Here is an 11,774-nt window from a genome sequence, read left to right on the forward strand (position 1 = left end):
ATCGAGTGGTGGTGAAGCTGCTGTCTCGAACGAGGTCCGAGTTGTCGTCAACTTCGGTGATCCCTAGAACCGCCGAACGCTGTGGTGCCTGAGGCCGCCACTTCGCGACTTCGACTTCGCGTCTCCAATGCGAGCTTGATGAAAGTCAAGAGACGAGTATGGCGGCACGAATAGCAAGACGCGCAAACGGTATCGCAGACAGCCTGACTACCCAAAGAGCTGCCGTTGTCTCGCAGAATGTTTTTCGGTCCTACAGCCAACAGAAACCAGAACTCGACATAGACCAGCTCCTCTCGAGGCCAACCTGGTCGGTATCTTCTCTTTTACCTAGCAGTAGCAGCTCCTCCTCAACGCCCGAAATCACACCCAAGCAGCTCCACCATCTGCTCCGACTCTCAGCTCTACCACCACCAAAAGATGCCACAGAAGAACAGAAGATGCTCTCTACACTCTCTTCGCAACTGCATTTCGTAAAAGACATTCAACAAATGGATACAACAGGCGTAGAGCCGCTCAGAAGTCTACGAGATGAGACAAAACAGGGTGAGAAGGAGGCAGAACTTGGTCTGGATGCATTGAAAGTCGCTCTGGAAAACGAGGAGATCAGAGGCAGGTGGCATAAGCGGATCCGGCGGCAGAGAAAACCTGCAGATTCGCAGAGATGGGATGTTTTGGGCTGTGCGAGCAAGAAAGTGGGGAGATATTTCGTGGTCGAGGGAGGGAAAGATGGGTGAAATGGGGTGATTTCGATTCACAATCGAGTGTCTCCAAATATCCGACTGAATCGCTACACGGTTCGCTTGGAACTCCAGTGGCCCTGAATACCACAGAATTTCAGAGAAACAAGAGAACTGACAGGTATTTCCAAGAATTTGCCCGCGTCTCTATCCAGCCCACTTGGACGTCTGGTAGCATTGAAGAAGCCAGATTATCAGAGAACCAGAAGATCGACGAGTATTTCCCAGGATCCGAAAATCTCGCTCTGCAGCCCGCTTGTACATCAGATGGCATTGAATACGCCAGAATTCCAGAGAAACCAGGGGTGCAGTGATCATCTCCAGAAATTCAATCGTGTGGCTCTGCGGCCTGTCTGCAATCCTGGTGGCATCGAGTATCACGGTTTTCCAGAGAAACGGGAGGACCGACCGATATCTCTATCAATCGGCCCATATCGCTATACTGCCCTTCTGGACATGGCATGGCTTTGCAAGCACCGGAGTTTCAGAGAAACGAGAGGACCAACGATCTTCTCCAGAATTTCGACAGAATCGCTTCGCAGGCAGGATGAATATCTGGTGGCACCGAACGCATGAATTCAGCGGAGAAACGAGAGGCCTGACGATCATCTCCAGCAATCCGACTGGGTCACTCTGGGGCGTACTTGGACATCTGGTGGCATTGAACGCATGAAATTCGCGGAGACACAGCTCCGACCGGAAGCTACCTCCAAAAATCTATCAACCCCAACTCCCTCCCCATTTCCCGCCCAAACGCCTCAACTCGACACCCAAACCCCGAAAGAACGCACAAACCCACCCAAGCAAACCCCCCTCACTTCTCCTCCTCCACCACCTTCTTCTCCCCCTTCTCCGCCGCCCTCCTCTCCTTCTTCGCCCTCTTCTTCTCCTTCCTCGCCACCGCCTTCTCTCCCTCCACCCTCTCCTGCTCCTCAAGCTCCTCGAGATTCGCAAAAAACACGTGCTTCGCCTTCACGTTTCCATTCTTATCAAACAACTCCGTCCAAAACCTCTCCTCGTCCAGCTCATACTCCTCACTTGGCACACGCGTCTCCTTCCACAAAATGTCATATTTGACGCCGTTCAGGGACACCGCGGTCGAAACTTCTTCGGCATCTTGAGCTTTGGTGCCGTCGCCTGTGGTGCCATTTCCGGAGAGCGTGGGAGAGTTGGTGACGGCGTACCCCTTGAACTGGGCCGCGCTGCAGAACACCACAATTGCTTTTGGTTCTGGGTGGCCCAGACAGACGAGGAGGTTGTGTGGGTAGGTGAAGTTTGGGTCCTCGGCGCTCTCTGGAAGGAAGAAGGCGGGGATGAAGTTCGCGATGGTGTTCAGGCAGCGGGCGCGGTGGGCTGGCGACGGAGATGGGTTGGTTGGCGAGAGTGATTTTGGTGCCATGCCTGCTCTCTGGTGCGATGTGATTATTAGTCGCTGCGCGATTCTCTGTGATGTGTGAAGTGTGTTATATGGTGTGGGTTGGCTATTGAGTGGCAAGGTATGGGATTTGGCTAATGGTATGAGAGAGAAAGAAAAAGGAAGAAAGCAGCGAGGTGGCGGGGTTTTGATTGTGCGAATGTGAAGAATCCGTGGCTGCCTATCTGCTCAATTTCGCGTTCACTTCAATAACGGTGGGCGAGAGACCAACAATAGTGTGCATGTATGCATGATTGTTTGGTAGGATCTGCAGTCAATAAGCTCACAGCTCTTAATGTCTTCTTTCATCCAGCAAGCACAATAGCGGAAAGGGGCGAAGGCAACAGGGAGGCAAGGCATACTTCTCTACAATATCAGGGCTGAGTAGCCGGTAGTTATTGTGTCAAACACCTTAATACCGCGCAGAGGGCACAAGAATACACGATAAGGGCGCGGGAAGTAAGACCAGGCAGCACGATGAATGATAAACGACAAGAAGGTAGAACGTTCGTTGGTATCATTTCGAAACAAACTACCCTGCAAGCCGATGGAACCCAAAAGGTAGTGTGGCGGTAGTAGCGTACTAGTATACAGTCCTGTGAAGCCTACGCCGAGGAGCTCTAAACAGGTACTGCATAGCCACGGCTTGACTTTGAAGGATGACGATGAGAGAACGCCAACACCATGCTCCCTCCCATCCCTTTTCTTTTCGTGAGACGCTAGACAAAAACAATCGACAAGCTTGACGCTGAAGCTGCTTATGCCTGAGTGACCAAGTCCTTCTTGAGCGTACCGACGAACTGCTTCTTCTCGGTAGGCGTTTGGTAGGCACCGTGACCGAACTTGGAGGATGTGTCGATCCATTTGAGCTCGACCTTCTCGAGGGCACGGCGGGATGTGTGGATGAACATGGACTTGCGGAGGGTCATGACTCGCTTCTTCACACCTGGGACGGAACCCTTGAGGAGGACGAAGTCGTTCTTGACCTCACCGTAGCGGACGAAGCCACCCATACTGCAGAGATGTTAGCAACGGCCTTTGCACGAAAGATACTGAGGAGACATACGGTGTGATGGTCTTCTTGCTGTGGTCAAAGTCGGTGGTGGCATTGCCCTCATCGGAGCCCTTGCCAATGCGGTAGACCTTGTGGTTGACAGAGGTACGGTGGTGGTAACCCATTTGACCAGCACGGGCAACAGTCCATTGCACGTGCGATGGATGCCATGCACCGATACAAGCGACCTTGCGGAGACCCTTGTGTGTCTTGCGCGGAAGCTTCTTGGTGCCCCAACGGCTGGTCACACCCTGGTAACCGTGACCCTTGGTGACGGCAATGCAGTCGATCATCTCGTCCTGCTCGAAGATGGTGTCGATCTCGACTGGCTTCTCGAAGAGACCGTGGCCGAACTCGACCTTGTCAGCGATGGAGCCACCGTTGACCTGGATCTCCATGAGGTGGGCCTTCTTCTGCTTGAGAGGAGTCTTGGAGATCTGGGTGTGGGCAAGCACACGCACGACAGTGCAGTACTTCTTGATGCGCTCGAGATCACGGGTGATGCTCTTGCCGCTGTCCTCGGCGTGCTTCTTGGCGTACTTGGTGAAAGCCTTCTTCTTGCTCTTGTACCAGTTCTTGTAGAAGCGGCGCTTGACCTCGTCCGAAAGGTGCTCAGCCCACACAGTGGTCAACGAGCGGAGGCCGCGAGGAGTCTCGATGTATCCCACCAAACCAACGACGATTATCTGTGATGTACGGGTAAGCGCATGCCATGAATGGTATTGGCGCCGACACTCGTACCGGAGGAGTTTCGATGACAGTGCATGCCTCGACGATCTCCTTCTTGTGCAACTTCGCGCCAGGACGGTCGAGGTCGCGGACGATGGTGGTCATGCCGGCCTTGTAGCCCATGGTGGCAGTCAAGTGGCACTTCTGCTTGGGGTCGTCCTTAGGAAAGCTGTTGCGCAGAACCATCGTCAGTCAATGCCTTCACATTCCCTCCCAGCTTCCATCCGCACTGTGAGGTTTGCCGGTATTGCAGTTGACTTTACCTCTTGACCTTTCCTCGGTGGCGGGCTGCGCGTTTGCGTGGCAAGAAAGCCAGCGAGCCATGGCGAGGCGCTTCGAACTTTCGGTGCGACATGGTGGGTGTTGTTGTCGATGTATGTCGCAACGGACCTGAAGAAAGCGAAGAGATTGGGCTGGAGTGAAGATTCGGTATTCTATTTAGTTGCCAAGCCGTGCGTCGGTCTTGCAAACACCGATCGCACGCGCCGCACAATAGTTTTGCCGACTCCGAGCTTCGCCGCTCACTCTCGAGGTTCTTGAGAAGGCTCCGTCAGGACTACTGAAGTCATAAATGAGACCACGACCGAGAGAATGCAATTTGCGCATCCGAATACAATTAGGAATCGCAGCCCATAATCAAGGCCATCTGGTGTAGACTAAACTAATGCAAACGAAGAAAATAAAATGCATAATGCCTCGAACCATCTCCATCCCTCAAACCCAAAGAACGCCCTCGCTAATGTTTCCTCTCATCTCGTATCAATTTAGTGCCAAATAGGTATCAAGTCGACCAAAAGTCGAACAAACCAAGAATGTAATGCAACCTCTTCAACTCACTCAATCGGTCTGGAAGCGTGACCTCTCATCCACTCAATGCCATCACCGCACTCCCCTTGGCGACTTCATGCTCCTCAGGAGTCGGCGGCATCACATCCAACAGATCGCAACGATCCCACAAACAATAGTCTCCAACCGCAACGTCATCCAAATACATCTCCAGCGCACTCTTCTTTTTCTCTAGCGCAAGTCTTCTCTTCTCCGGTAGTTCAAGCGTCATTCTCGTTGGCGGAGGGTTAAAATTTCCCTCATCACTGAATGAGACTCTTTTCTTCCCACTCTTCCTCTGACCCCTCACAACATCGGCATCGTTCTCGCTCACCGCTGTATCCCGTCTTGCGATCGGGTGCGGAAAGCAGAGCCCAAGCGTTTCATCAATACCTCTGACCTCTCCACAATCGCTCACTGCACGACGATTTTGCTAAAACTGTCGACTGCTTGTGGACGTAGAACTGCTAGGCGTCGCCAAACCACCACTATACGAGTTCTCACTCTGTATCGAAGGCGTCTGCGGTGTTCCAGGTTCGAGACTGAGTTGAACTTTGATCGAAGAGATCCATTCATGCTGCAGAAGCTCAGCGGCGGAAGCACGTCTCGCAGGATCTCGTTCGAAGCACCGCTTGAGGAAATCAAGACCGACATCGGACATTTGGTCTCGGGTTGGCATTTGCGGTGAGTTGCCGTTGGCGATGTTGTACATGATGGCGAAGTCGTTGTCCATGTTGGCCCATGGTCGTGAGCCGGTGGCCATTTCGCTGATGACACAGCCAAGGGACCAAATATCTGCAGCGCCGAGGCGGCCAGTATGGTTCCCGCCTTTGATGACTTCCGGTGACATGTACATGGGAGTACCTTGTACGGATCGTTGGCGACCATTACCGCCAGGCCCATCGGCGACCACAGTCTTTCCTTGCTTGGCAATAACCTTTGCCGCGCCGAAATCGACGAACTTGATGACACCATTGTGATCGAGCAGGATGTTGTCAGGTTTGATATCTCGATGCACGACATTGGCTTCGTGCAGATATCCCAGGCCCTCCAGCAGCTGCAGAGCGTACACCTGGACGACAGTCTCATCCTCGATGCGGCCATGCTCGAGAAGTCCTGCCAGCGAGCCTCCTGAGCAGTATTCCATGAAGATGTATACCTTGTCACGATGAGGCTCAATACCGTAGTATTGCACAACGTTCGGGTGGTCCAAGACTTGCAGGACGCCCATCTCATCTCGGATCTGTGAGACGATTGTTGGAATCATCTTCGGGTCCTGCAATCGGATCTCCTTGACGGCCATCAGGTGACCGCTGTCAAGATTGATGGCGGCATAAACACTGCCGAAAGTACCGCCACCAACGAATTGACCTTGCTGCCATCGCAGATGCACGTTGCCGGCGGAAGCAGAAAGATGTGTCAGAGCGCGATCGGCGTCGTTCGAGTCTTCCAGAACTCGTCCAAGGGCTTGTCGTTCTGCCTCACGATCTTTCCGTGCCTGATCAAGCTTCTCGAGTTCGTCAAGCCATTGAGCACGTACTATGCGAGATGACTCGTCGTCATCTTTGAGCTTTCCGATGTCGAGACGCAGCTTGCCTACCATGGCATCCATCCTTTGCTTTTCTGCTTGAGCGGCAACAGTGCCTCGAGCACCCATGATGTCGAAGTGAGAGATGAGCAAACTCATGCAACCTGCGACCTTTGATCGCAGATGAGCATACTCTTCGTCTGAGATCGAGAGAATGTTTTGCCCTCTTGTCATGACCATGGCGAACTCAAGTGCCACCACTGCCCATCGGAATGTCTTGCGGTCGGACGCAACACAGTCATCGCAGATGAACGAGACCCAGTCCAGCGCAAGCTTAGTCAACTTGTGCTGATTGACCGCTCGTCGTTGTGCGTCCATATGGATGGCGGAACGCTGACCGAACTCTGTAGCGAATGCGAAGCAGTTCTGAATGAGTTCTTGGCTTTCGCCTTTCCTTCCCGCGGCTTCGACCTGCGAGCGGACAATGGCGACGGAGTCCATGATTGTGTTGGAAAGCTTGTGTGCGGTCTTGCGAATCTTTGCCAGTTCCTGGTTGACTCGCGGCAGGTTCGCCCGTTGCTCGACAAGTATTGTCAAGTCAAAGTTACCTGTGGCAGTGGTGAATGCCATGTTGGCATTCTGAAGACGCTGCAGACTGCCGTCGGCAACGAGGCGTAATCGACCAGTCTTGAGGTCCAGTGTCTGTGGTACTTTCAAGATCTCCTTGCCAGAATGAGCGGCGTCCATTCGATCACCTTCCCAGGCCAGAGGTAATTCCGGTCGCAGTATGAGAACATAGGGATTGCTAGGATCCTCAGGACTGTCTTCGGCATGATAGCAAGTTCCGAGCATGCTCTGGATGTCTTTCGGTCTCTCTCTGAGGACTGGACTGGCGAGGATGTAGACTTTGCCACCAGCCTTCTCATTATCGCCTGGAGTGGGCACAGAACTTTCGGCGTTCGTCTCAACCAGGAAGTGGCCTGATAGTCTAAGTGCAAGAAGGAAGTCTTCATACAGCTCATTGTCGATATTGATGTTGTACTCAGTAGCATTCTCGAAGCGTTGGCTCAGAATTCTGCCAAATCGGAAAATCTTTCGTTGTCGAACACGGACGGAGTCCAGAATTGACTTGTACCGCTTGTCCATTTCAGCAGTGCCAGCGACCTCGTCTGCCGGCCGTTGAAGTTCCTTCTCAAAATGCGCTGCTAGACGACCCATTGACTTGGACGTCAAACTCGAGAATTGTTCGGCCACTTCCACGTCACCCCCATCAAGATGTCGGCCAAGCTCATTGGAAAAGTCCCACTCTTGCTCCAAGATTTCAGCTTCTTTGAATGTGTTCTTGTTAGCCATTAACTTCCAGTTCAACATCTTGAAGTAGAACTTCAACGCATCAAGCACGACAGAATCAAAATTGTCGTCGATGCAAGGCGGAAGGTCCCAACCGGGCTCAGGCTGAGCGATGAGCAGATACTGCTCCTTGATCTTCACAGCCAATTGCAGAAGGATCTGAAATTGGAGAATCATCTGCTCGGCGGTCATAACACCTTGCTGTGCTGCGTCTTTCATCTTCTTAGCATACGAAAGACGCATGCGGATGATCTCTTGTATCAGTCGACTCGGGAAGTTTATGAGTGTGAGCAGCTCCTCAATATATGGAGGAAGGTGGCGATCGGAGAAAGCTTCGGCATTGGCGATCAAGGTAGCCTTAGCCTTGTGGATGACAGTGTTGACGCCGTTCAGGAGATTTTTGTCTCCTTGCAGAGACTTTAGCCCATCTTCCTTGAGAATGCGATCGATGAAAGAGCTGTCGTCGAAAAGTTCGTTATGCTGTTCGCCTTCCGGCCGGACACGCGCAGTCGTGAAGTCGAGTTCCATGTTTCCAACCCAGCTTTGGAGGATACCAAGCTCAGTGCTGATGAGTTCCGTCGTGTTGTTCCACGCAATGACAGCATCGCATGTGTCCCGGTATGCAGAAGATGCAGCTCGAGGATGAGCAGCCTCGAATGCCTGGCGGGTAGGGTACAGACCTTCGATCTTCTCAATCTTCTTCACCACATCCTGGACCTGTTGCATGGGCGACTGTCCAACCTCAGCCTCTCCTTTTATCTCGAAAGCCACTATCGACTCTATAGTTTGCTTCACTTTCGATCGACCATCCTCGATCAGTCGTTTCTGAGCAGCGATGGATCGCCCACAAGTCTTCGCCCGCACTCCTATCCAGACTTCGGTCTTCAATGTGTTATCACCTTGCTGCTCTGGCCCACCGATCAACCGCTTCTTCTCTTGCTTGACGACGTCTCCCGTCAACACATTTGCCAACATTGCATGCCATTCCAACCGCTCTCTATTCGCAGGTATATTCAGCTCTTCTACAGACGGCTCCAAGTCTTCTTGCCCGTAGTAGAGCAATGTGTCCACTTCGGCAGGGTCGTGGTCTGCATAGTTGGCACTGGTCGGGCTCTCTTCATCGTCCTCACTCCCAGAACTGTAGTCCAGACTTGGTGTCCTGGGCTCAGTATAGAAATCGTTGTCCGGCGCATCCTGCCGTATTCGCTGCACATATGCCTTCTCTTGCGCTCTGTATTCATCGTTCGGATTTCTCCTTCGTCGATGCGTCGATCCATTCCGTGGTCGTGTAGCTGTGTTCAGAGCATATCGCATCGAACTCCCAGGCCCTCTATTCGGTGCATAAATATTGCTGCTTTCTTTTCTCGTATTCGCAGGCCGCCTCGTCCCATTGGTCATTGCCGTTCCTGTCCCCTCGTACGCTGGCGTACCGGGCATCGCAGAGCCAACAGAACCTCGCGTAGTCGTCCGGGACACATTACTCGACCCCGGTTGGCTCCACCCATATGTCGACACGTTGGTAAGAGGCGTTACCTCATCCTGTGCATATGCCTGCCCACTGCCTGCCACGAAATGCCTGCTGGAAATGCCATCGCTGTCGCTATGACTTTCCTGATTCCCAGCATACTCATCGCCATCGTTGCCACTAGAATTGGTGCCGGAAGAATCGTAGGTTTCGAGCTCGGGACGACCCTCGGGCTGCTCCATGATGGTGCTCCGCAGGGCGATGTTGGAATCGCTGGAATAGCGAACGTGGTGCGAACGCAGGGAAGCAGGACTTGAGCGCCCGCCGGTCGAGGTAGGCATGATGGCGACTACGGACAGTATTAACCCAGACTAGTAGGTGGCCGGTCCTGCTTCGGCAGTCGTGCCGTCGTCGGTTCTGTCGCGATCCGCACCGAAGCTTCCTAGCAAGCAGGCGGCTTTCCGATCAAGATGCCGCTGGATTTGGCTTCGTCATCGAGCGTGACGCGTGCAGATTGGTGGCCGCGGACAACGCGAGAGTAACTGTGCAACGCAGCACACAATAGCAAGACGGTGTAGATTTGTACTCTTCGCAGGAGAGACGGTGTAAGCAAGCGATGCACAGTAGGGCGGAGATGAGGACAGCGGGAGGAGACTTGCTTCTTCCACCGTTTCCAGGTTTGCCATCCTTGTCCGCATCGATCCAAGCCAGCTTCCCGCACGCGACTTTGACACGTGCGACAGCGTCCGAGCTTGCACATTTCACTTCTGCCAACGCAGCCATACTTTATGCTGCAGCATACTAGATGCATGGAGACTGATATCACTAAATAGGCAAGCAACAATGGCGCCTCCTCCACCAAGGCGCAACCTGCGCAAAGATGTGGTCGCATCGCACTTCGACTACAAAAAAGCGAAGCCGATAGTGCTCAATGAGACCGGACGACCCATTCCTACGAACAGCACAATGGCTCCGAATATCCGCTCAATATCTTGGTCACCGACGGGAGCAATGGTTGCACACAACATTCACAACAACATTCGAGTGTGGAATCCTGAAAGAGCAGATGTGAAGGCTACAACAGCGCTGCAGGATGGGCCGAAGCCAGGTGCGCACGGGAACACTATTGAGAAGCTTGCATTCAGTCCGAGAATGGAAAGTCTGCTGGCAAGCACAGGACAAGACGGGTTGGTGAAGTTCTGGGACGTAAGAGTGCCTGGTGGATCGACAGGTCTGGTTGGAGGGAGCGGATACGGCGCAAAAGGCCACACACAGGGCAAGAGTGGGGAGTACAAGACGGGCGAGCAGACACTATTCCTCACATGGCACCCGAACGGTACAGAGCTTCTTGTGGGAACGCGGAACGACGTAATCACAGCCTTGGACGTTCGCAAAGCAGACACACCAATGGTGCTTGAACCCAACGCTCCGCCAGCAAGCAATCTACCCAAATACGATGCCACCGCAACAGATCGGTCTCCTACTAAGGACAAGGGAGCTTTCTATCAGATGGTCTTCACGAATACCGGCAACCACATCCTCGCCGCGACAACCGAAGGACCTGTCAAGGTCCTCTCATATCCTTCCATGCAGCCTGTGCACAATTTAGTAGCCCACAGCGGATCAACGTATAGCGTACAACAATCTCCAACAGGCAACCACATCGCCGTAGGTGGCACCGATGGACTCATCACACTCTGGAACACAGATACCTGGCTCGTTGACCACACCCTTAAGGAGGCTGCTGGTGCAGTACGAGATCTGAGTTTCAGCTACGATGGTGCATATTTGACTGCTGGAGGCGGGCCAGATCCCATGAAGGATAATGAGAGGGGTTTGAGCATCTGGCATGTTGAGACGGGAGAAGAGGTGGTTAAGCTGGAAACGACAAATGCGGTAACGTGGGTCGCATGGCATCCTTTGAGGCATGCAGTGGCGTATTCTGGTGATCCGGGCGGATTGAAGATTGTTGGAGGGTTGTCTGGAGGGTATTCATAGGAGAATGATGCTCGATTGGAGGACGACCTCGATGTTGTGCGCCACGATGTTACAAGATTGGACGAATCTGGCAGCGCGAAACGCAAAAGGCCACGCTATGGGAAGTGGACGTAATCGTGGCGGCAACGACCAGTTCTCGCTTGTTCGAAGGTCAGACTGCAGCGCCAATCCTGTTGGACATGTCTGACAGCGCTCGAGAGCTTTCATCTTTGCGACATCTACTTTACTCCCACAAGCTTGGTAAGTGGACAAAGCCATGTGACGACACTGCTCGTGTCCAAGACAAGCAGCTTTTGTACGTTGCAACCAGCCTCAAAAGGAAGCTGCACAGCTATATTATCGAGCAGGCTCGAGCAATGCACACTTGAACTACTACTCCGCCACGCTTGGCAGCAGCACTCTTGAGCGTCCAGCTCCACGGGATTTGCATCGTACGCTCGAGGTTCGCAATGAGACTCATGGTCCACATATCTTCGGCATGAACTGGGTTCAGTGTGGCAGCGCTGTCCATGCGAACAAAATGTTCACGCGAATCTTGCAGCAAGAGAAAGGAGAAGAATGACAGAAACTCAGGCCGCAAGAGTTCAGCCTACGTAGTAGTAGAGAGGCATCTGACGAGAAGTAATGTGTGAGAGCCAAAGTCCTTCCATTCACTTTGCAATTGACTTCTCGCC

The 11,774-nt window shown here is 53.0% G+C and overlaps 5 protein-coding genes across 5 annotated transcripts; 2 read left to right on the forward strand and 3 right to left on the reverse strand.

Moving 5' to 3' along the window:
- Nucleotides 1-158: 158 nt before the first annotated feature.
- On the forward strand, nt 159-734 carry CKM354_000425100 (uncharacterized protein; the record flags this gene model as incomplete). Its single annotated transcript, XM_044799483.1, has 1 exon — nt 159-734. One exon carries the CDS (start codon nt 159-161, stop codon nt 732-734), a length of 576 nt encoding a protein of 191 aa, XP_044655418.1.
- Nucleotides 735-1,551: 817 nt separating this feature from the next.
- Nucleotides 1,552-2,136, reverse strand: CKM354_000425200 (uncharacterized protein; the record flags this gene model as incomplete). The annotated part of the gene is made up of 1 exon (XM_044799484.1): nt 1,552-2,136. The coding sequence occupies one exon, from the start codon at nt 2,134-2,136 to the stop codon at nt 1,552-1,554; it is 585 nt and encodes a 194-aa protein (XP_044655419.1).
- A 773-nt stretch (nt 2,137-2,909) lies between these two features.
- CKM354_000425300 (ribosomal 60S subunit protein L3) lies at nt 2,910-4,289 on the reverse strand (the record flags this gene model as incomplete). Its single annotated transcript, XM_044799485.1, has 4 exons — nt 2,910-3,165; nt 3,218-3,891; nt 3,947-4,103; nt 4,198-4,289. The coding sequence occupies 4 exons, from the start codon at nt 4,287-4,289 to the stop codon at nt 2,910-2,912; spliced, it is 1,179 nt and encodes a 392-aa protein (XP_044655420.1).
- A 903-nt stretch (nt 4,290-5,192) lies between these two features.
- On the reverse strand, nt 5,193-9,443 carry CKM354_000425400 (uncharacterized protein; the record flags this gene model as incomplete). Its single annotated transcript, XM_044799486.1, has 1 exon — nt 5,193-9,443. The coding sequence occupies one exon, from the start codon at nt 9,441-9,443 to the stop codon at nt 5,193-5,195; it is 4,251 nt and encodes a 1,416-aa protein (XP_044655421.1).
- A 502-nt stretch (nt 9,444-9,945) lies between these two features.
- Nucleotides 9,946-11,100, forward strand: CKM354_000425500 (uncharacterized protein; the record flags this gene model as incomplete). The annotated part of the gene is made up of 1 exon (XM_044799487.1): nt 9,946-11,100. The coding sequence occupies one exon, from the start codon at nt 9,946-9,948 to the stop codon at nt 11,098-11,100; it is 1,155 nt and encodes a 384-aa protein (XP_044655422.1).
- Nucleotides 11,101-11,774: the final 674 nt, after the last annotated feature.

Source organism: Cercospora kikuchii (genome assembly GCF_019650295.1).
Source record: "Cercospora kikuchii DNA, contig_00002, whole genome shotgun sequence".
Taxonomy (NCBI): Eukaryota; Fungi; Ascomycota; class Dothideomycetes; order Mycosphaerellales; family Mycosphaerellaceae; genus Cercospora; species Cercospora kikuchii.